The following is a 25328-nucleotide window of genomic DNA, read 5'->3' as shown; positions in this document are numbered from 1 at the left end:
AGCAGAATTTTTGCTTAAGGGATTTCTACCGGAAGTATTGCCCCTGATTAGAATAAGCTAACAGTAATATGGTGGTCAATTGTGTAAGTTATGACAGCAATAGGCATTATTAGATGGTTACTCATCTCTCAAGGTTAGCAGTTGCATGTATCTTGGTGAGTGGATGTTGATGGATTCACCGTACAGCTATATGAGAGGTGATTCATTCTTCTACCTTCTGAGAACATTTAGATACTGAAAAAGTGGGGTTCACACCTGTCATCTCTCAGTATTTGTTTCGAGGGTCATGATTCTTAGCTATTTCTTTGACATTCCCCATGTTGACATTGTCAAGTTTGCTCCTTTGAGAGTTTGGGTATAACAGAGGTTATCAGTAGAAACATGATATGTTCTCCGCCAGCCTATATTGTTGTCTCTTCATTTGGGTCACCCTGGCTCTGTCCCTTTTTTCTATTTCCTGGGTTTGGACATGTGGCACCATTGGAGCCTTTAAGCATGCTCACCAAGGAATTTTTGAAGGACTTGCAGAGGAAAAAGTAGATGAAGGGGTCAAGGCAGGCATTGAGGGACGTCAGCCAGAGGGTGCTCTCCTTCACATAGAAGAGCATGTTCTCAGCTGAGCAGTCAAAGACATCCCGGGTCTGGCTCAGGGTGTAGGGGATCCGGGCAAAGTGAAAGGGAACAAAACAAATGAAAAACACAGCAATGATGATGAAGACTCTGATATTCACCTTTTTCCTGGGGGGTTTGCCCACACCCCTAGTCCTTACATATGACCTGTATAGTTCCTTCGTGATGAGGGTATAGCAGACAATGATGATTAAAAAGTTGATCCAGAAAATGACTTGACAGATATAATTGACAATTTCATGCCAGACCAGCCCAAACTCAGATTTGAGGAAAGAACACTTCTTTATGTTCTTGTCCCGGGGTCTCTTGTTGGTGAGGATCATGTTGGGTAAGGAGAGTAAGAACATGAAGGCCCAGATGATCACAGAGAGAATCTTGGCGCCCAGCAGGTTTTTGGGATTGGCGGTTTTGAAGGGCCTGGTAGTCTTCTGGTAGCGATCAATGGTGATGAGGCCTAGGAATGAGATACTGATGTACATGGTGAAGTAGAATATAACTGAGGTCACCTGGCAAACAAAGGTCCTCAGAGGCCCAGTGCCCAGTTTGGCATCACTGAGGATTTTGAAAGGGAAAGTCAGGATCATGAGAAGATCAGAGATGACTGTGTTCTTCAGAAAAATGATGAAGTTGGATTTGCTGCGAATCTGAAAGAAAATCCTCATTGCCAGGCTGTTGGTGACGAGGCCGACAAGAAACAGGACTGTATAGAGCAGAGGGAAGAGGACCTGCGTAATATTATAATCTCGAGCACATAGGCTGGCATTCCCAGCGGTGGCAGTGAAGTTGTCCATGTCTCAGCTGTGTCTTCTACCTGCAGGAAGAGGGCAGGAAATCAGAGTTATTTGCAGACCCTGCTAAGTAGGTTTTGCTATTCCTTCTTTGTGTGTCTGTGGTGGATACCTTGCTCAGAAAATGAGAGTCTGACCCCTACTGTGGCCAGCAGGGTCCTAGAATCTTGTATCAACATAGTTCATCAAGGCCAGAAAGACAGTGACAATGACTGAGCACCTACTGTCTGAGAGACCCCTAAGCACAGTGCTGGGTATAGCCCTTGATATGTCTACACCTTTTAAAACACCTCTGCCCAAAGGGTTTTTCACCAGAGCAAATATTCCACCTCAAAGTAAAGTTGCTTGGGAAGCTATTCTGATTGGCTGAATGCTAGCCTCATTGGTTTTTCTTCTTGTTTTATTTGGGGAGGTCATACCTGGCAATGTTTAGAGGGTACTTATAGCTCCACAGTCAGAAATAACCCCTGGAAAGCTTAGGGGAACAGATGGGATGCTAGGGATCAAGCTTGGGGTGACTGTATGCAAGGTAAACTCCTAACCCATTGTACTATAGTTCTAATTTTTATAGGTTATTTTTGATCTTAAGCAAAAGTCATGTATATTTACATGTTTAGTCATATATATCCCCTTACCTTTCAAATATATATATGTATATATATATATGAGAGAACAAAGATGAAAAAAACTTTATATCAAGATACACAACATTATACCATCACCTAAGGCCTTGACAGCAGAAGACTTGAAAAAAATTACTAGTCATCTATGGTTGCCCTTTATAAAAGGGGCATAGATTAAGCATAGATTATTATTATTTTAAGTATATTATATTAAGAATAGATACTCCAAATGTAGGATACCAGAAGAGATCAACTTTAGGTATTTTTTGCTTTTATTCAAAAGTCAGTTTCCCTGTATTGTACTTATTCCTTGACTTCCCTTGTCCTGATTCCATTAAAGGGCTTCAAGGACAAATGAGGGATAATTACACGCTTGAATTTTTAATATTATTTAGTGTGATTATTGCTTGGATTTTTGGGTCTGTTTCTAGTACTGGGAATTGAACCTAATATATGCAAGGCAAGTAAGTGCTTGACCACGGAGCTCTGATCCTCCATTTGCTTGTTAAAGTGAAAATTGCAGGGGCTGGAACAATTGCACAATTGGTAGAAAGCATTGCAATGCACTCAGCCGACTGGGTTCATGCTCCAGCTAACCTGGGTTCAATCCTCCACACCCCATAGGGTTCCATGAAGGAGTGATCCCTAGAACAAATACACAAAATATTGGACAGAAATCTGTAACATGTCAATGACATATATCCCTCACATGGAATTTAACAAGATGGTAGGGTACATGGAGCGAGTTCTTGCTTCATTATGCCTCCTAGTCCATTCAGAAACACTCAAAATTCATGGTCTTCCAACCCAGCAAGTCTCAGTTGGGGGGTTCTCAGGATATTCCCAGAAGGTTTGAAGTGAAAATCACATAAATGGGGGGCCCACCCATTATGATGGGGATGGGGCACAGGAAGGAAACCAGGGTGGAAGGGGCCCCAGGCAGTACTGCTCAGTCTTCTTCATTTCCAACATTGTTCAGAGTGCTGGAGGCTTTACAGATATTTTCTTGACTGTCAGTGGGACAAACTTGAAAACAGTACTAAAATAAGGAAAGGGGTTCTATTCATGGCCAGCAAACAGTATTCCTCAGAGCTTTCATGTTATGTTATGACCACTACCATAAAGTATCAAAACCATGCCCCGCTCAGCTGTCACAGGTTGTGCTATAACTGAGAACTAGAAAGAAAACTAAAACTTACTGGGATATACATCCCTGGCATCTGTGCTGTGAAACTTAAAATGAAGAAGTGTGATCATCAATTTTTCAAAGTCAAATGGAATTGATTTTTAATTGAGTTTTTAATAAATAGTCCTTAAATATAAGACATAATGTGTTAAAAGTATAAACAGTTCTGTATCAAAAGGTTTTAATATGCTCTTCTAGGTGGTACTGAGCAAAAAAATTATGAATGTAAATTATTTGGCAGCCATAAAATTAATATAAATTCACATATTGTATATAATGTATTGACATATTTGTATACTCATGTTTTAATGTATGTCTATACATATATAAATATATCACATATTATTGTTATAAAAATATAAAAATATTGTTGCAATTAAACTATATTTTCACCCTTTAATTATTGAAAATAAAATAATTCAAATTCATGCTGTATTAATTGGGCTCCAAATGTAACTCCTTTACCTGTTAGATTTATTTGCACATCCCCCCAAAAATGTAAAAGCACCACTAAACAAACTCCATATTTAATTGATCCCAGCTCAGTGTTTTTAACCTTCCTTGCTCCTTTGCTTTGATTGTGAGCTCTCTGGTCATTTTGGAAATTCTGCTGAGGGAGAAGGTTCATTGTGAATAGACTAACCCATGTAACATCATTCTTTTTTTGTTTTGTTTTGTTGTGGGGCCACATCCGGCAGTGCTCAGGGGTTACTCCTGGCTATCTGCTCAGAAATAGCTCCTGGCAGGCACGGGGGACCATATGGGATGTCGGGATTCAAACCAACTACTTTAGGTCCTGGGTCGGCTGCTTGCAAGGCAAACGCCGCTGTGCTATCTCTCCAGCCCCGTAACATCATTCTTAATAGATATTCTCTTCATTGAAATCTTAGTTTCCACTCAAAGTGGAAAATATGTCCGTTTTAATTTTATTTCCTTGCACAATGTAATTCTTTTTCAGTGACAAGGTTAATAGTCATCTATAACACCTTATATATTAAAATTTATTCCTAGTAAGTGCTGGTGAAGAGACTCATCTTTAATTAAGTTTCCCAGTCTTTAAACACCATGCAGTCCAATTCCCAAAGACTTCATTATGCAAATCCATCTATATGTCAAATCCAGACAATAACAGTTACCTGATTCCTATTGATTCTGGAGGATTAGAAAAGGTCCAGCAAGTGGCTGTTAATGCAACCTGCAATCTGGCGGCTGGCTTTTTCCCGTCAGTGTGTCCATTTAGTTGTTAACAATTCTTTAGGAGAGAAAATTCGCCGCACTCTCATCAGTAAGGCCTGGCATGTTCTAGAGAGAAATATAGGGAGAGGGAGAAAAAGGACTTCACAATCAGAAATTACCTTCTAGCACTGCTGGCCCCAGGCTGAGCAGACACTGAATTTCCGTCTGTCCGCTTCTGGCACTTCTGCATTTATTTCCCTGGGAAATGTGGGGCTGGGTGGGTGAGAAGTCATCTTTTAAAAAGCAATTTGAAATCTTGCGGCTTTGTACTAAAGCCTGCCATGGAGTGGAGATTTGATGGGTTCTTTTGGTTTGTTTCCATGTGAAGGCTAAATCCAAGTGGAGGACAGGCCCTGTGAAGCCAGCTTCCAGGAGGAGGCCTGCAGGGCTTGCTTTCTGGATGATCTCTACCTGGAAATATATAGTGTTCCACCATGGGTGACATAGTACCTTTAAAGACATAATCGCATTAACTCGAGATGTGTGCCGGTTAAGTCTCTTGCTCTTTGTTTTTTCCCCTGGTTAATAATGTCATTATTCTAAATCTGTGTTTGATCAACTCTTTGTAGGCGAAGCAGTTTCCTCCCATTATAAATTATAAGATTCCAAAATTATATTAGGAAAGAAAACCAGTTATATCCATTGCCAGGTTTATTATATCAAGCGTCTTTCATGTTTTTCTTGAATAGGATTTAAGTATAAGCAAATTATTTTTTTTTCTTTTAATCTAGCTTTGGGTTTGGGGATGGGGAATAAATAAAAAAAATCCTTATCGCTGTTATACATAAATAGATTTTGTTGTAAATGTGTATACACACAATTCTGAACTCTTATGTCACTAGTAGGACTGTTCCTTTAACCATCTTTACTTTGTATATTAGTTTTGGATGTTTCTTCTGAATTTTGCAAATTTTTTTAATTTTTCTTTTTCTTTTTTTTGGGGGGAGGGGTGTCACAGTCATCAGTGCTCAGGGATTACTCCAGGTTCTATGCTCAGAAATCGCTCCTGGCAGGCTCGGGGGACCATATGGGATGCCGGTATTCGAACCACCATCCTTCCACATGCAAAGTAAACGCCTTACCTCCATGCTATCTCTCCGGCCCCGAATTTTGTGAATTTTGCATATGTGTGCATATGCTAAATCATCTTCAACAGCAGTTTTGAAATAGAACCAAGACTCAATGAATGTCACCTGCACATTCTTAGTTTCTTATCTTGTTACACTGAATGTGGGAAGCCTGTTTTCCCACCTGTACTTTAAGGAGCCTTCCAACAGTGCTTTATGTGGACTAAAGGTTTAGACAGCTGACAGTGATAGAGGCTGACAGGTGCATAGGTGGGCCTTTGGCATTTGCAGTCAAGATGACCTATTTCAGTCATGTTAGTTACTTCTGTCAATTCCCTAAGCACTAGTATACAAGTATACATTCCCTAAGCAGGTCAGTTTCAGTTCTTAGAAGTTGGAAGGTATTTTAAAATTTAAAGGTGATAGTAAAAAAATTTTGTTGGCTTAGCCCTAGAGACAGAAAAGGATACCTTTTAAAAGAGCTTTTATGCTAATTATATTTCAAGAATTGAATATTTTGATCATCAAATCGCAGGCTTTTGTTTTCTTAGACTATCAAGAATTAGTTCAACTTATGGTCTTAACTATTCTTTAAAATAGAAGCTCTTATTATTTTTGTTCTGTGAGCGAGGGAAGCATCTTCAAATAAAACAAGACTTATTGAGGAGTGGGCAGACTATTTCCAACATTGGCACAGGAAAAGGGGTACATATTCAGGATGCTTAAATCTTTCTAGTTGATTGATAATTTATTTTGCAAATTCCTAGCAGGCTATGAAGGGGGATTGGAGGAGCTAGGGAAAGACGCCACCACTTGATCTCAATGAACTTTCAGTGTCTGTGCTTTTAACTCACAGCTACATCCACCTGTGCACCTATTCTGAGAGCTCTTTCTTGAGCAGGGCTCCCTTCTGTTACCTGCTGAGCCCCTTGACCCTGGTGGTAACTAGAATCTTTAAGTAAGTTGAGTCTCCAACTACACAGAACATTTATCGTCTGAGTAAGTGACAGCCCCCAGTGCTCTGGAGACTATCTGTGGTGCCCCGGGATTGACAATGTGGCTACGTTCAAGGCAAGAAGAGCCTGACCAACTATACTATCTCTGTCTATAATAATGTTCTAGGAAAGCAAAGCTCAGATCTTTCTTGTTTGCAGTAGAGACAAAGTGACAGTTCTATGCAGTTCATTTTCCCAGGCATTCTGGGTTGGCATAAAAATATACAGTTGTATTTATTTAGGATGTGCTGGATTTGTTTCAGCAAATTTGTTTTTGTTTTGTTTTGTTTTCTTGGAAGGACAGGGAATCTATTTCATTAAATTGACTTCTTTAAAATTCCCCTCCTGTTGAGAAGAAAGGGTTCTTTCACTTCCAGTCAGAGTGGGTCATACTTTATTTCCCATTCTGGGAGAACAGCTGTTTGTTAATTTTAGATTCTACCATTACTGGGGCTGGAGAGATAGTACATTGGGTGCAGTGCTTGTCTTGAATGCAGCAGCCAATAAGGGTTTGATCCCCAGCACCCCATAAGGGCAACCTGAGTACTTCCAGGAGTGATTCCTGAGCAGAGTGCCAGGAGTATCCCCTGAGCACTGCCAGGTGTGGGCCAAAACACAAATAAATACATTTTACCATTTTACCATTGAGTCACAGTAGAAATGTCTGGGAACACAGGCATAGTGAAGGAGAGAATGCATGTAGAGTATACAATTTGGTAAAAAAACAGTCACTGATCTGTGCATATGAGTATAGTCTACTGACAACCAATCACTGACATGTGTGTTTAAGCAAACAGTTTGGTGCCAGCCAATCATAATCTGTGTGTGTGAGCATACAGTTTGGTGATGACTAATTTCTGATGTGTGTGCGCACGCGAGCATAGTCTGGTGATAGCCAATCATTGATCAGCCCAAAACTCGAATTTGGGGAGGAGGCTGAATCCCTCCCTGGAATGGCTTCAAAGGTTCTTGATCCACCTCTCTGGCCCCACGACAGTATTAATTCCCAACCATATTTTTAAAATGTCAGTTAAATCACTGTGCTTTCTGAAGGACACATGGCTGCCTCCTGGGGCACTGCAGTGGGTTAGGTGAGCTTTTAGCAGGAGAAGAAAGGTTGGCCTGGAGGAGGAGAAGCCTAGAACTCATGGGATTAGGTTGAACACAAGTCCAAGCAAGGACAGATGGTGGCAAGGACAGTGGTAGCTGCAATACCCGGGAGCCCTTCCATGCTCAGTTCTTTGTGGTTCTCCCTCTGTGAATGTGCAGGTTGCACCTTACCCATAGCAAGCACCCTGTGATTGCTCCTGACTGTCACTCAGCATTGGGTCCTGGTCAGTACCTTCTAATCATGTAGGGATCATCTTGCCTACTCTTTCCACTGCCTTTCAAGTCCAGCCAAAAGTACACAATTCTGTTCCCTGTGGGTCCCCAACCCCAAAACCTACAGCCCCCTACACACAATGCACCTCTTTCTTTGCCTCTTACTCTGCCCCTTTAACTCTGCCAGCACTTTTTTTGGCTGTCACTTCCCACTGAGCAGCTCTGCTTCTCTTCCTCACCCCTGTCTTAGCCTTAAAAGGCCCTGGCTTTGCTGTTGGCTCACTTTCCCTCAGGGATTTCTGAGATGGACTGGAACCCCATGTCTAAGCAGACTGCCCTGGTCCCTCCATCACAGTCAGTTGGAGTGGGTGAAGCTCTTTTGAGGAATGTTCCAATGAATTTCTCCCCCTCCCCTTCCTCTGGGATAAGGATCCCCTTAAGAGGGACCTTTTGTTGTCATTGCCAGTATTTTCCCAGTGATGACACAGAGGCTGGCAAAGGGACCAACCAGGAGGCAAACCTCCTCGCCGAGAGAAGGAAGAGACAGTGAAATGTGAGGGCAGCGGCTTTGGAAGGGGCTGCAGAGAAATACAAATCATGGTAGGGAGTGTTGTGTTCCCTTCACCCTCAATATTGGAGGATCCCTGTCCTTATACCACAGCAGTGATCCTAGGCAAGACAACTCCAGTGTGGGAAGAAGTCTGAGGCTCATAATGACCACACTGTGAGACCCTGGAACTGGCGAGTACCCCAGCCAAAGGGGTCCCCTGCCTCTCACCTTCTTCCTCAGCTGTTACTCCATAGCACCTGCCTCTTGTAGTTGGATGAGGTGAACCAAGCATGTGCACAGAGACTGCACACCAGAGACCCAACTTTTTCCTGCTAACACCTCTTCTTGGTCTTTGCTCTCATCTGGCCTTTTCCCACCTCCTATTCTTATTCTCAGTAAGGCCAGCAGCTTGCAGTCTTCCCACTGCGCACCTTCCCCCATGAAGAGTCCTTACCTCACACCATACAAAAAATATTCTCTGTGTCATCCTGAGTCTCAGAGATTCACACCACACCTCCATCCTTCATTGTGTAGCTGAGGAGAGGAAGCTCCTCCTGATAGTTCTCCTGTCACTGTGTCTGCCTTTTGGAAAGTGAAGGAGTGGGGTGGGGTGGAAATGCAAGAAAGCTTGTGAGAGCAGCACTGAAGAGTTGCCTCTCTTTTCACTAACAGCCAGATGAGGAATTGGGGCTGGGCCAGCGCAAAGGTCAGGCCACTGCCTGGATAGTGCTTGTGGTCGTGTGCAGTGTAGAAGCCAAGATGCAGATGCAGGCATATGGGAGGGACAGACTGACAATGGAGACGGGAAAGACTTTCTCTGTTCACCACTCGGGGTTGAACTTGGCTTTTCTCAAGCCTCTTGGGAGTGTTGTTCTTTTTTGTATCCACTACTCACTAGCACAGTTGGTTTTCCCCTGAGTAATGTTCTCAATCAGACTCTGGGGTGAAGCCTCATCCTCCACCCTTTCTCCCTAGGTAACTTGACCTTACCTGCAAGACCCCGCCCATTCCTGGGAGGGGTCTTGGAAAAGGTAGATAAGGCCTTTGACCCAGGGGGTTGGGGCTCTGGGCTCTTGGCTGGCTCTCTCGCTTCTGGTCTTTGGACAGCATGGAGCCCAAAGGGAAGAAGGCTGAAAGGAGTTAAGATGCAGGGTAGCTAAGAATGACTGCTTATAAGGTTATGATATTGGCCACACACATGTGGTGGATAGGGTGTGAATAAAGTTGATGCTTCCTGATGCCTGCCTGTGAGTGAGTTCAATACCCGTCGCTTTCCTGGACCCCAGACCCGCCGGTTCATGGGGAATGAAGCCATGTGGCCAGGGCCTAAGGACAAAGGCCTCCATCCTTCACCATCCAGCATCATAATTAATTATTTAATGCTACACTGCGGTACTGATAGGAGGAACCAGATCCTAGCAGGATCGAGCCTATGTGGAGAGTCAGAACAAGAAAGAGAGTAGGAAAGGGTGCTAAGGAAATACTAAAAAGTATGGACAGTCTCAGAGAGAAATAGCCTTGAGAGACTGTTTCACTCAGAGAGCAGCTGCTTTGAACTGTGGAACATAGGATTTGCTCTCTGGAGCCCATGTCTGTGTTTCTGTGAGACAAAGACCAGGTCATTCCCTTTTTGCTTGTAGGGAGAGCTGTGTGGATGTCACCATCTCTGCAGAGGTTAGGGTCTGAGTAGGGCCATCCATATAGAACATTTGCAGCTCTCCATCTCCACCTAAATTCTGCATGGAAGTAATGTACACAGCCAGGTGGGAAGTCAAAGGAAAGAGATTTGTGAAAGCATTCGAGGATTCTAGCAAGATCATTTTTCTTCTCACACCTACACATAAAATACTCACTCCCCAAAGTGATAGATCAGAAAGCAGCTTACAATGGAGTCGTAAGGGAAGCAGAGAAATAGCTGGCATTGTAGTGGTGAGAAGTTGGTGCCACAAGAAATTGTAAACAGGGTCCAGAAAATAGTACAGTGGGTAAGGCACTTGCCTTGCATTCAGCTAATCTGGATTCAATCCCCAGCACTTTATATGGTCTCCAAAACAGGTGTATCTCAACATCAAACCAAAAAGTTTGTAAACAATGGAGGATTTTTTGCAATAGTCAAAACTTACTCTGCAGGAAGGACCCTTCAGGAAACTTCTATTAAGATTTCAGCACAGTTGGCTTTTTGCTGTTGTTGTTCTTTACACGTTAGTAAGTTCCAAATAGGAAGAACCAGGTGCTGGCAGTTGAGGTCAAGGTGGGCTGAAAGATGAGGGCCAGGCTGCTGCCCTTGGAGCCCACCCAGAGATACTGAGATCAGTGCATTTTGGAGAACACACATGACAACCCCATCCCGACACTCCAGTGTCTTACAGGGTCTCTTCTGTCTTTCAGGATGAATCTTCAAGTCACGAGTGCAACCAGCGCACAATTCTTCTCTATGGCGTGGGCAGAGAGCGCGAGGAGGCAAGGCACCAGTTGAAGAAGATTACCAAAGATATTCTGAAAATCCTGAACAAGAAGAGCACCACCGAGATGGGGGGTAAAGGGCCTTTGACCCCTCTCACTGTCCTCTCTCCCTTTCTAGCCTGGCTTTATCAGACTTGTCTGTGCCACTGTCCCAGGAATTTCCTCTCTGGAATGACTGTCCCTGCAAAATATGAATAAGCATATTGACGTGTGCAGGCCTGGGTTCCATGTATAGTCATTCTGGCATAAAATAGCTCACTCTAGAGATAGAAAGGATTTTTGTTGGTATTGTTTCTACTCTTCTCCCCATTCCCATCCCAGTTCCCACCAACATTGCACACACAATGCCATGCATAAGCTGGTCAATCCGTGGCTGGATGTGTTTTTTGCACCCCTGCCTTTTCTTCAATCTCATAGTCTGCTGGACTACTCAGGTTGTTGGCCCAAGAGGGGAACATTCTAGTGGTGTCAATGTGAATCTGAAATAATTATTTAGGAGTGGCAGTTGGTAGAGGTTTTGGCAAGTGGTCTAGAATCCGAAGAGCATTGGATCTGGGCTCTATAATGTCTTCCTCAGAGTCATCTTCTTTCCCATGCTTTTTGCATAGTTTTCACCACGAAGCTACTCTGTAAGGTGACGTCTCTGCCTTGCATAACTGTAATGTGCTAATGAGGCATGTTTGTCTGATGTGATCTGCTAATTGGCCTCTGCACATTTACCTAATGACTCTTTTCAAGGTCTCAGAGTCAGTTTGTTTAATGAGACTCATCCTCTGGGTTAAGGTCTGACATCATATAGATGCTCCAATGTACAACCACCACTGTGTTTTTAGTCTGGGACTTAGGTAACACAAAGACAAACCAAAGTGACTTTTCCTGAGACATAATCCCCTTCTCCCATACTCTGCTGAAAAACTTTGTCTCCACTGGGGATCCAGTCTTAGAACAAAGGGATACACTCTCATTGGTACCAATGGAGTTAGAACAAACAATGCAGTTAGAAGAACTAGCGCTTCAGCCTCTTTCCCCTCTGTATCATCTTCTGCATGGAGGCCCATGCAGAAATCAAGATCTCGGACAACATTGTCTCTCACTGAGTGAAAGTGGTGCTGTGAGTGCAATGGCCTTCCTCAGACACCGTAACCATCAGTGCCCAACTTTCCAGCCACCATGGAGGGACCTGGCTCCTGCTGGCAGCCCTGGGGAACAAGTTGGAGAGAGCAAGGGAAATGAAACCCCATCTTTGTGGGCCTGTGACTAAGCTTGAACACAGAAGCTGCTGCCCCAAGAAAAACTGTTGATGCGCTTCTTTTTCTTTTTACTCTTTCCTCGCTCTTGAAGAAAAGAGGAAATGGGCTTGCTCAGGGAAGGTTGACCTTAGAAGTGAACAAGTGAACAAGCTAGCAGTTTGGGGCTTTGGGGCCTGCTGGGGAACAAAGCCCATCACACATTTGGCTCGTGGAGGTTCCATGATGCCTGCTTTTTTTGGCAGTGCTTCTCTCATCAGCCCTAAGCAGCAGAGTTCTTTCTGGCTTTGGGATGGCTGTGTGGGCCAGGAAGGGGAAGGAAGCAGGCAATTTCCTTTTCTGTTGAGTCTGCCTCCTTCAGGAATGAGTCAAGTCAAGCCTGTCTCTTCAATTGGCAGTTCTCACTAATGATCTTTCTGGGAGCGAATTTTTTTGTATGCTGCTAAATTGGGGGCTAGAAATAGAAGCGCTTCTGGAAGAGGCACCTTCAGTGGGGAAGGGTTGTCTCACCCTCATTTGAGATAAGATTCCTCAGCCAGAAATGTGTTCATTAGAGATGCAGTGACTTGCTTTCTGGTCAATAGTTAAGTCACTCCTTAAAACTTACTAAGCTTTCTGGAAGCTTACTGCATCTTCTCTGCATGAGGTTGGGAATGGAAATGTGCATACTTGTTCCGGCAGAACTAGAGTTTGTGTACTGTCTTATGTTTGACTTCTAGCTGCACATAGAAATAGGACTTGGGTGGGAGGGACTCTTAGGAGTGTTCTCAACCTCCCTTAGGAAAACATAGACTAATGACTCCCTGCCCACTATGGACCACCATTTTGCAGTTATTTTCACAACTTTGACTTTTGTCCGTTTCCATCAACTTGCATCTCTCTTGCTAAAGGGAGACAGAACATAATGTGCATGCCACAACTTTTGTGTGCTGCTGGGCAGTTGAGTTTCTCGATCTTGCTGTTCTACATAATGCTGCTCGCTAGCCATATATTGGATATGGACTTAACATCTAAAGCTTATCCAGACCTAATCACCTTATCACGTGACTTAAGTAGAACTAAATAATCTGATTTAAAGCTGAGCAGGAGAATCACATTGACAGAATTCTGCAGAGAACATCAGAATGGCCTATGGTCTCCAAAGATGAGTACTTTGTCCCCTATCACCCACAGCTAGAAGGAAAAAAAGACTGGAGCTGGCAAGGAGGGGTTGGAAGCACCCTCATACACAGGAATGTATATTAAGTCACTATAGAAAAAAGTATGGAGATTCTTCAAAACAGCCCAAATATTAATACACATGATTTGGATTTCCCCTTCTCACCTCTGAGTTATCTTCACTCTTGACAGCACATATCCCTGAGGCTCCTCTGTGCTCCCAGCCCTAGCTCAGGATACCAGGAATTGGCAGTAGTTTGACTCTAATACTTTGAATAGTCTTCCTAAGCCATAAAGACACATTGAAGGCAAAATTCCACCTTGACTTGTCTTTTTGCAAATATTATAAAAGGAGCTGGTTTAGTGGGCTTGGTTTCTGTTCCTCATCCTGTGGGGACTGCATGGACTAAAGTAACCTCAACCTCCAGTACTTTTATTTTGATCTGCTCTGGTACCAGAGTGTAGATGATGCATGACACAAACCATTTTTTCTTCTTGTGTCATGTTCTTAAGCTATGACATTGGCAGTTGGCAGAAATCTGAGCACAGATAGATCTTGCTTGTATTCTTCACAGCAAAAGCTGTGAGGTGGCATTGCTTCTCCAAGGTAGGACATTTCTAAAGCATCTATTGGATCGCCAGTGCCTGCTTAGACTCAGGGTGGAAATGAAGAGTGCAAATAGTATACAGCTGGGCCTGTATCTATTGCTTTTAGATATGCCCTTTGTAGAGATAAATATTTGAAAGCAATTGGACTCATTCTTGTGAGAAAAATATCCAAACTGAGGAAAAAAATTCAAATTGCTGAATCTTTGGAGAGAATGCCAAAACGATCATTTGATATTGAAGTAAGCCTGGTAATTTCTACCCTGCCCTACCCCTTTCATTGTTACTATAGTTTTCTTTGTTTTGTCTTATTTTGTTTTTGTTTTTCTTTTTTTAGTATCTTGATTTAAACACCTTGATTACAAACATGTTTGTGGTTGGGTTTCAGTCGTGTAAAGAACACACCCCTTCACCAGTGCAACATTTCCATCACCAATGATCCAATTCTCCCTCCTTCCCACCCCACCCCTGCCTGTACTCTACACAGGCTTTCTACTTCCCTTCTTCATTCACATTGTTATGATAGTTCTCAATGTAGGTGTTTCTCTAACTGCACTCACCACTCTTTGTGGTGAGCTTCAGATAATTGGCTGGAACTTCAAGCCCTTCTCTCTTTTGTCTCTGAAAATTATTGCAAGAAAGTCTTTTATTTGTCTTAAAACCCGTAGATGAGTGAGACTATTCTGTACTATCTCTCTCCCTCTGATTTATTTTACTCAGCATAATAGATTCCATGTATATCCATGTACAGGAAAATTTCATGCGAGGGGGTCACACCCAGCTGTGTTTATTGGCTACACTCAGCTAGTGTCCAGGGCTTGCTCCCAACAGTGTTTGGGGTAGACAAGGGTGCAAATCTGGGCCTTCCACATGCAAAGCATGTGCAGTAACCCTTGAAACTGTTCCCTTACTCCTTTATTGCCAACTTAGGGACTGGATAAATAAGTAGTAATATCATTGTACAATGAATAAATATGTGGTGATGATCATTATTATACAATGGAGCATTATCCAATGTGCTATATTGTATGAGTGAAAGCCACTCATATTTCAAAGGATGCCAACACTATGAGTCAACCTCAGAAAGATAATATAGTTGAGGGAGGCAGCAGGAAAAGTCAACAGTGGTTGGTTCCCTTCCTACCTCCATTCCCAGGACAGCAGCCTCAGGATAGAAAGCATGATCATGAGCAAGATGAGGGGGGCTTAGTGGGTTTCTACTGGATTGTTCTGGCATCTTAACATATTGAGTGTGTTTATTTTGTGGAAATTCTGCTGTACTGTTCCCTATGTGAGACTCAGGCACCAGCTTTCCACCAATGGGAAATCCCTCTTGCTAGCAGCAACTGATGAGCTTCCATATGTTTGTGTAGTCGGAGATGAAGGCCAGAAGTCCAGGAAGAACAAGCAGGAGGCCTTTCCCTCCTTGGAGTCGGTGTTCACAAAACTGCAGCTTCTCTCCTACTTTGATCAGCATCAGGTGACCGCGCAGGTAGCCATGCAAAGCTTTTCCTATGCATTTGGGTTTTCTGTCTCCTTTTAAAAAATCTCCTCTGGGGTTGGAGCAATAGTGTATAGCAGATAGGGTACTTGAACACTGAACACCGCTGATCCAGGTTGGATCCTGGCATCCCATGTGGTCCCCTAAGCACCCTCAGGATTAATCTGAATTCAGGAGAGTACAGAGCCAGGAGTAACCCCTAAATCGCCAGTTGTGTCCCCCCCCCTTCCCAAATAACATCTCTTTCATGCAACCTATGTTTTCAACACAGGGCAACTTCCATAAATGTGTTTTAAAGAACTCTTGGAGTCAGTATTCTCACATTGTCAAGGTTCTGTATTAGAGATTACATTGCTCTTCTAAGAATATTTTTTTATCATGATAAACATTTTATTTTATTCACAAACACAATTTGCTTTTCAGCAGTCTTCAGACTCTGAAATAACCCTGAGTGCATTGTGTCCTTGTTGTTTGTTGCAATGTAAAAACAGAAACCTGTTGAGGACTAAAATGAAATCAGTTCAAATGCTTTTTTGTTTGATCATATCATTTGAAACCTACAACTATTCAGTAGTGTGAACTGGAAACTAATTCACTTATTATTTGTCTTTCTGACATTTGAGTTTAGTGCTTAGTGACCACTAATCTTGTTACTTGAAATTATAAAAACAGGAAGGAAGTTATGGGATTTGTACATGGTCTTCTGGGCTTCTATTAGAGATAGGCTTAAAGTTTCTAAGTTAATGTCACTTCAAGCTCCTTTTATGAAAACATTCATAAGGGTTGTGAATATATGAATATAAAAGGGATGGATGCCTTTTATTCAGAGTTGTGGTTTCCACTTATGTCCACGTGTCCTGCCCAGATATCGAACAATGTGTTGGAACAGATCACAAGCTTTGCATCTGGCACATCCTATCATCTCCCCTTGGCCCACCATATCCAGCTCATCTTTGATCTCATGGAGCCAGCGTTGAACATCAATGGACTGATCGACTTCGCAATCCAGGTACAAAGCAGCTGTTTCTCTCTGGCTCACAGTAGGGCCCACCAGATACTATTTAAATCAAGCCCCTTTTCACCTGAAACCAAACTATAATCATGCTTGTAAACATGGTGTTTATATAAATATTTTATATATTAAAAAATAAATAAATCCCCTTGCCTACTGAACTTTTTGTAACAACTAAGGAATTCTGGGACAGCTGTTATTCTGCTAGCTTGTCATTGCAGCTCTGTTCAGAGTTTTTATTCACATATTTGTAACTGGTGCTCAATATGTATAGAATATGTATAGAACTGTTATTTTAAAAGGTGAGAGGGACCAAGATGGAAATTAGCAGTAGAGCACTTGATTTACATGTGAAAAAAACCCCTGGGTTTGAGCCCCAGCACTGAGCACAAACACTCACACACACATACACACAATGTTTTGCTTTTTTTTTCTTTTTGTTATTTTGCTAGAGTTTATTTTTTTTTAATGAGGGTATATTCCAGATAGAGCTAGAAAACAAAGCCTCATTATTTGCTAACCCCCATAGTATTTCTAACATATGTGTGTGTATCTGAACTCATGTGCTCTAATGTATTAGTAGTGAATAGAAAAAAAACTGATTCAACATTGCTTGTAAGTTTTGTTGTTGGTTTTGTTTTTGGATTCTTTTGGGCGGGGGGCACATTTCACACTTGTAGTGCCCAGGATTTATTCCTGATTCACGCTCAGGAATCACGCCTGGTGGACTCAGGGTAACCATATGGGATGTTGGATATCAAACCTGGATTGACTGCATATAAGTAAGACAAGCACACAACCTTCTGTACTATCTCTCTGGTCCCTTGTTTAAGAGCTTTAGTTGTGACAAGAAATGATGGTTGATTTGCCATTTTCACAAAGACGGAAAAAAGAGATGAACAAGGGTTGAAATTTTCAAGTCGCTGGGGCTAGAGGTAGAGTGCTTGACTTGCAGGTAGGCAATCCCTCACCTCGATCTTCTTGCATTGCATCTGGTCCCCCAAGCACATAGCCAGGTGTAAGTTTTGAGTACCAGCAGATGTGACCCAAAGATCAAACAAATAAAAACATACTCTGTTGTATCAGTAGGGCTTCCATGGAACTTTAGTTATTATTTCTATAGTGGATTCACTTGTTCTTAACTGTGTTGCCACAGATAAACTCTCTGATGTGAAAAGTGAAAATTGGCTTCATTGATGGGGCCATGTTTTCTGAGTTTGCAGCTGTCTCTGGCCGTGGTATAGGTCAGGCTGTTTATGAAAAAGTTCTAACCTAGTTCCTTCAGGAGAAGGGTTTAGTTTGTATTAGAGGGACTCACGAAAGCCACTGTGAATGAAAAACATGCCTTTCCCATGTCTTTTGTGCCATTCCCATTTTTTCTTTTCTTATCTTTTCTCTTCTCTTCTCTTCTCTTCTCTTCTCTTCTCTTCTCTTCTCTTCTCTTCTCTTCTCTTTTCTTCTTTTCTTTTCTTTCCTTTTTGGTTTTTGGGTCACACCCGGCAGTGCTCAGGGTTACTCCTGGCTCTATGTTCAGAAATCACTCCTGGCCTGCTTGGGGGAACCATATGGGATGCCGGGATTCAAACCACCGACCTTCTGCATGCAAGGCAAATGCCTTACCTCCATGCTATCTCTCCGGCCCCACCTTTCCCATTTTCATGCCCGCTTCCTCTTCTCATGCAGCTGCTCAACGAATTGAGTGTGGTCGAAGCAGAGCTGCTGCTGAAGTCCTCCAGTCTGGCTGGGAGCTACACCACAGGATTGTGTGTGTGCATCGTGGCTGTCCTCAGGCGCTACCACAGCTGTCTCATCCTGAATCCTGAGCAGACGGCCCAGGTGTTCGAAGGGTTTGTATAGAAACTGTCCTTGGTGATTCTCACACCCTGTAACATGCCACTGAAGGCAGACATGCTTGAAGAGACCTTTAGTGCTATTTTTTTTTTTTTTTTGCAATAAAAAGATACAACACTGGAGGCTGGAGCAATTGAACAGTGGAAAGGGCACTTATCATGCATGAGGCTAACCTGGAGTCTATCCCCAGAATCACATAAAGTCTCCTGATGCTACCAAGAGTGATCCCTTAGCACAGAGCCAGGAGTAATCCCTGAGCACTGCTGGGTGTGTGACACCCTCCAAACTAAACAAATATAGCATGGGCTAAGGGTGTAGATCAGTAGTAGAATGTCTGCTTTGTATGTCTGAGCCCCTGAGTTCCATCCCTGGCACACTTGACCCTCACCTCCCAAAATATAAGTATTATCAAAGAATATTTTTGTCAGAAAACCTCTGAAAAGAACATCTGATCAGGAAAGGCATGTTCCTCTTAATACAGTCTCTTTCTATTTGCTTGCCTGCTTGCCCTTTCCTCTTCTCTAAGAATAAACTAGTTAGTGATGACTTTTCTCTGAACATCCCAACACTTCCTGGCTTAGCACCCTGGGAGGAGATTTCTCCTTCAGTTGTATTCCTTTTATCTGGTCCTTTTGATTTCTGAGATTTCTTCTTCAGTTGTATTTCTTTTATCTGGTCTTTTTGTGACTTCCCATTTAAAGGTGTTTGTAGGCCCAGATGTTCTTTCTCTAATTTGTGGTGGTGTTGGGCTAAATGCTGCCTAAGAACAAGTCAAGACCGAGGTGATGGAGACCAGGGTTGGATTATTTCTTTTGAGGGCAGGATTGGAAGTGAAATTTGCCTAGACAGGACAGCAGGGAAGTACTGTGTTAGCTGTACCATGCAGTATCATTGATTGTATTTAGGTCTTTGTGCTTGCAATGCCTGCTCCCCAACCCCTGTACTATCTCCATCAACCCCACATGATTTAAAGAACTCTCAGCACACCTGCAAAATCCTGTTTTTTATGATTTTGTAGGTTTAAGGATATTTTTCCTCCTGGCCTTGTAAGAAACATGGCTCCTCAGAACCTTTTCTTTTGTAACCTGTTCTCATGATGAATTTATTCTCTGTGAAGCCCTATGCAGCAGTGGAAGGAAGAAAGGCTGCTACATGATTACATATAGAGATGATTCCATGCTAACTTTAAATATGTGAAAATTGGGGATCTGTAAGGTTATAAATTATAACCACTGGCTTCTCCCAGTGGTACTTAGGGGACTGTGCAGTGCCTGGGATCAAACCCTGAGCCTCATGTGTTATACATCTGCCTGTGCTCCATCCCTTTGAGGCATCTCCCTGTCCTACTTGTTGTGTTTTTTATATTTACTTTAATTTCATTCATTTTTACATGGGGAGGGGGAAAGTTTGGGTCACACCAGGCAGCACTCAAGGGTTACTCCTGGCTCCACACTCAGAAATAGCTCCCAGCAGGCTCGGGGGACCATATGGGATGCCAGAATTTGAACCAATGACCTTCTGCATGCAAGGCAAACACCTTACCTCCATGCTATCTCTCCGGCTCCCATTTTTACATTTTAAATGTACTGTTAAATATTCTTTGTTTTAAGTTGTGGGTAGTTGGGCTTATTACTTTTAGATCTGTGCTCAGGTATCATTCCTGGCCAGGGAGGAAATGTGGTACCAGGGATCAAATCTGGGTTTGTATTTGAGGCAAGATCCTTACTTGTTTTACTATTCCTCCAGTATTAAATATTCTTAAATTACATTTAATATCAATGTAGTTATATATCTATCTTAATATGCAGAGTAAGGATAAGCATTTCCTCCAAAATGATTCTTTTGCATTTTTTTCTACCTGTATGAGTAAAAGTACTGGATCTCAGTTTAAAATATATTTCTTACCTCTGTCAAGTAAAAAAAAAAAAAAAAAGTATTTCCAGTTCTCCATTAGCTGCCAATCAGTAAAAGTTCTCTGGCGGGGGGGGGGGGGGAGGACCTTGCATTTCTGGGAGTTACTTCTGCCTCAGTGATTAGTAGTTTACTCCCATAGTGCTCAGGGGACCATATGGTTTGTACAAAACATGTAATCCAGCCCATTGAGATATCTCTCTGGCCTAGTATTGGTTTCCTTAAGAAAAAAGTATTTCTTTGCTTTCCAGGTTATAGAAGGAATTGGTTAGTACATGTAGTCAGCACTTAATCTCTATAGACTGGTGGGCCTTCCCTATAACTGTCATGGCCCTGTCTGTAGATATCAATTCTCTGGGCTGGGGATGGATGTCTCATGGCCATTTCTATCAGTGCTTACTAGATTACTTACTCCGATGTTTATAATGCCAGCATCCTTAAAGGCACAGATTTCCCCTGAGTTTCCCCATCTCAATAGGAGACCTGCTGTACTGGGGGTATGGCAGAGAGCTAAAGACTTGAGAGTCACTCTGGCACCTTCGGTGAATTAGCTCTTTGTGGGCAAGAGAGTTTCGTTTCTGGGCCTTAGAGCCTTCTCTATAACACCAGGTATATGAATTGGATGATTGTGTAAGCCCTCCCCAGCTTGGATAGCATGAGTCACTCTGGTTTTATTGCAGTTTTCTTAGGCAGAACCTTACATAAGAAGACAAAATGGTGAAGAAACTATACTCAGACAGAGCTGGATGAGCTACCGTCTTTACCTACATGTTGTATGTGTGTGTGTGTGGAGTTGTGATTTGAGAAATGGCATAGTACTGGCATGGTTGTATACTTTTGAGTGATAACATCTCTAGGAAAAGAGGGGATTTTTTTTTTCATTTTTTAATAATAGTTTATTTAAACACCTTGGTTACAAACATGATTGTGGTTGGGTTTCAGTCATATAAGAGGACACCCCCCACCCCCATCACCAGAGAACATACCCACTACCAATGTCCCAAATATCCCTCTTCCCCACCCCGCCCCCACCTGTACTCCAGAGGAAAAGAGGGGATTTTAATTCTCCTGTTTCACAAAATTCAGAACAGGTGCTGGAGAGATAGCTGGAGAGGTAGGGCATTTGCCTTGCATGTAGAAGGATGGTGGTTCGAATCCTGGCATCCCACATGGTCTTCCAAGCCTGCCAGGAGCAATTTCTGAGCATAGGTAGAGCCATGAGTAACCCCTGAGTACTCCCGGGTGTGACCCAAAAATACAAACAAAAACCAACAAAACAAAACAAACAAAAAATCCAGAACAGATTGGTTTTGGGTAAACAAAGGGAATATGACCCCCCCCCCCACTCCATGAATTCCTCAAGAATTCATGCTAAAAGCAGCTCATCTTCTTGGAAATGGACTCCCCAGATTTCTGAATTTCAAGAATTTCTCCTTTAGAAAGGACTGGGCTCGGGTTGAATGCACAAACCTTTTCACTAAAAGAAGGTTTTTATCTCTCCTTTAAGTTTATTTTATTTATTTATTTATTTATTTATTTATTTATTTATTTATTTATTTTTGGTTTTTGGGCCACACCCGGCGGTGCTCAGGGGTTACTCCTGGCTGTCTGCTCAGAAATAGCTCCTGGCAGCACGGGGGACCATATGGGACACCGGGATTCAAACCAACCACCTTTGGTCCTGGATCTGCTGCTTGCAAGGCAAATGCCACTGTGCTATCTCTCCGGGCCCTTAAGTTTATTTTTGTGTCCTCAGCATGGCAGCTTACAAAATGCCTTCCCCTCTAGCTTCTCTACAGAGGAGTTTCTTTCCTAGTGCTGGGACCTCTCAAGTTTAAAAAAAAAAATCAACTGTTTTTATATCATCGTAGCAAACCAATCCCTGAGTACTGTTAATGTAATGATTGGGAACAAGGATCTGGTTTTTTATTTCTCTTCCCCAAGTAACTCCAGAGCACAGATCTGAGCTTCCTATCGTCCCACACATCCACCAGTCTAACCTGGGTTTCCTCTGGTCTTTTCCTCCTCAGGCTGTGTGGTGTGGTGAAGCATGTTGTGAACCCCTCAGAATGTTCTTCCCCTGAAAGATGCATCTTAGCCTACCTCTATGATCTCTACGTGTCCTGTAGCCACCTCAGAAGTAAATTTGGAGACCTCTTCAGGTGAGTCAAAGGAAATGAATGGGGATCTGCCCAGCATGTCTGTCTATGATCCCACTGACTTAGGCAAGTCTGCAGCACAATGAATTGATCACAGTTTAATTTGCCCTAACCCATCTTCTCTCTGCCTGATGAGATGTGATTTTAGTTTTGAGGTAAACTGGAAATAAAATATCCTATAAGCATAGTTTCATAAAGACCACTTGCCCTTACCTCCCTTGATACATTGCCTCCCCTCAGTTTGCATCCTATACTTTCTCACTTGTTTCACTTCTCTCCGTTTCAAGGAGCATCCCTCACCTTCTTTCTTCCCTGTATCTCTGCACTTGTGGCCTCATAGGTCACGGGTGCTAGAAAATACTTATTTAATATGACTTTGAGAAAATGTACGTTACTAAGTGTAGGGAAGGATCAAGGAAGCTGAAATTAATTTGCTGTCTACAACTAGTTCAGGAGAGAAAGATAGGTTCTGTGCTTCTGGTTTCTTTGTAAGGCCCACAAGTTCTGCCTTCTAGGTCTTTCTAGAAACTAACCCACTCTTTATTGTTTGATCAGTGCTACATGCTCCTGGCTCAGGTTAGTCATGCAACCATTACAGAGTCCTTAGTATCCTTCCACTCAAGTCCTTGAAACTTGGAGGGCCTGAGCGATAGTACAGCAAAGAGAGTGTTTGCCTTGCATACGTGCAGCCTGGGGTTTATTCCCCAGCATTCTATATGTTTCCCTGAGCCTACCAGGAGTGATCCCTGTATGCAGAGCCATAAGTAACCCCTGAGCACTTCCAGTACTCTCCCCCACAGACACACAAACAAACACACACAAATCCATGGCACTTAGGAGTATCTGGTCTTTATTCTGACTGAAATCATCCTCATAAAATGAGAATAATATGAAGTTTTCCAGTGGCATCTTATCTCCTCAGAATGCAGAGCCTACCCTCCCTTCAAATCTGCTGCATCCCTTTTGCCTTGTCCCCATCCCATCGATTCTAATCCTGTAACTCATGTGATCTATTCGGCACATAGCTATTTCCTCTCTCTGTGCCACCCCTAGTGGCTGGCATGTTGCTCCCACAATTCCTCCCTGTTGTGTATGTAAATATTTTGGGGGATTACTATGTTGCTCACCCTAATCTGATTAGGTGATTGTGCCCTACCCTAGGGTGTGACCTGGCATTCTGCCCCCACCCTAGGGTAGGACCTGATTCTGCTTCCACCATTGGTTGGTATCTGATCCCACCATTGGGTGGGACCTGACTCTGGACTATAAGAGCAAGGGTCTGTGGAAGGCGAGAGCTTTTTTGCTGGCTGGAACTGAAGCTGAGTCTTTGGACTTCAGTTTTGTCCATCCGAATAAAGCAAATATTTCCACGAGCCTGACTGTCTGCGAGCTGTTTACCCGCCGTTTCACCTCAGAACCGTGGGCTAGACAGGGTGGCAGACGCGTGCTCCGAGCTGGAAGAAAAGGGCCTCATTCTCCATCCCTCCATCAGTCAACCTCTTCAGGGGCTGACCTGCTACACCTCCCAGGTTCCTGTTCCCAGTTCTCCTCTGAGCAGTGTCCCTCACCAGATTTACTTCCGGTCTGCCTCCTTCCTGGAATAGAAACTGCATGAGAAGAAATCTTTTCCGTCTTTCTATTGCTTGCACTGCTGTGTGTTATTGCTTCTTGCTACTACTGGGCATGGCATGAAATATCTTCTACAAAAGATGTATGTCAGGCAGAAAAGAGGTATTTGTAAGGAAAATGATAGTGGGGAAAATGTTGCAAGTATATCTTTATGAAGTGAGTTTGTGTTTCAAATACTCCCTTAAAGAACATTCAAAAAGATAAGGATGACCTTTCCACAGAAAGGACATGATTATATTCTTCTATGGCGTTAGAATATTTTTGGTGTAGAGGTTTTTGTTTTGTTTTGTTTTATATATAATTTTTATTTTGACTATATTGGCTTACATATCTTTCACAGTAGTATTTTTGGTACATATTAACATTGAATCAGGGGAAATCCCATCACCAAATTTGTCTTCCCTCCACCCTCATTCCCATCCTGCATTCCATATCCCCCACCCTCACCCCCCGGGCTGCTAGAATAAGTGGTGCCCTCTGTGCCTAGCCTACTACTTAGTTTTTAGAGAGCTTTCTCGTAGGTGACTAGTCAACTTCCCAAGAATAGCCAATTTGAACCCATTGCTTCTGAAGAGTTGTGCAGCCATTGAACTAAATACTGTCTTCTGGAAAGTACCAAAGGGATAGTTTAGGGGTTAAGGCACTTGCTGTGTATTCAGCCAACCTTCATTTGATCCCTGGTACCAGATATGCTCTCCCCACATACTTTATAATAATAATGTGCACTGGCTATGTAGAGATTTAGGAGACCAACAACAAATTTGAGACCTACCTAGGGGAACAGAGTGGTTCATCCCAGTGGTTGGCACAATGTCAGTGAAAGTCTCTAAGGATAACTGTGGAAGAAAAATGCAGAACACTGAAAGAACCTTGAAGTGAGGCAGTAATTTGTAGTTTGAGGTGAAGGAAAATGGCCAAATGAGAGCTAGATACTCTCCCAAGAGGTTTTTGTTAGTCTGCTAATAAAAGTTTTAATAATCGGATCTTCAACACCATCCATAAAATTGTGTAAGAGGCCCCTTTGCTGCCAAGTCCCAGACTGGGTTCCGTCCATCCCACCACAACCCCAGGAAAGGGAAATGACTTCTACCAACAAATGACGATATCTCAACACTAAGTCAATACATGATGAAGCTGTGATTTGAACAGAACTTATTCTGGCCGCAAGCTGTGGGTTGCTTTCATGACTCCAGTATTGGGAAGCAAGGTGTTTAAGTTGTTTCCTCAATTCCAAAGAGGACTCCAGCAGAGAAAGCTGTGAGTCCTCTTTTCTCTCCAGAAAGAATGCCAGGATGACCCAGTAGGCAGCCAGCACTTGAGGAGCCTCTGAAAAGAGCCTCAGTTATGAAAACAGAAGCCTGAAAATGTTGGGCATGTATGTTCACAGGGATTT

The 25328-nt window shown here is 42.8% G+C and overlaps 2 protein-coding genes across 2 annotated transcripts in view; one reads left to right on the top strand and one right to left on the bottom strand.

Moving 5' to 3' along the window:
* The window catches only part of MED12L (mediator complex subunit 12L), a 294127-nt gene that overhangs the window by 212531 nt on the left and 56268 nt on the right, over positions 1-25328 (top strand). Inside the window, 5 exon segments of the mRNA XM_049785377.1 lie at positions 10787-10934; positions 15246-15364; positions 16239-16382; positions 18069-18232; positions 22178-22309. Coding sequence (XP_049641334.1) covers positions 10787-10934; positions 15246-15364; positions 16239-16382; positions 18069-18232; positions 22178-22309 — 707 coding nt within the window.
* P2RY12 (purinergic receptor P2Y12) lies at positions 232-4563 on the bottom strand. Its single transcript, XM_049785355.1, has 2 exons — positions 4364-4563; positions 232-1441 (listed from the first exon to the last, which is right to left on the bottom strand). The coding sequence occupies exon 2, from the start codon at positions 1419-1421 to the stop codon at positions 402-404; it is 1020 nt and encodes a 339-aa protein (XP_049641312.1). The 5' UTR covers positions 1422-1441; positions 4364-4563; the 3' UTR covers positions 232-401.

The sequence above is a fragment of the Suncus etruscus genome, chromosome 13 (genome assembly GCF_024139225.1).
Source record: "Suncus etruscus isolate mSunEtr1 chromosome 13, mSunEtr1.pri.cur, whole genome shotgun sequence".
In the NCBI taxonomy this organism is placed as follows: Eukaryota; Metazoa; Chordata; class Mammalia; order Eulipotyphla; family Soricidae; genus Suncus; species Suncus etruscus.
Note: the sequence above shows the minus strand (reverse complement) of the source record. Positions and strands in the feature narration are given on the sequence as shown.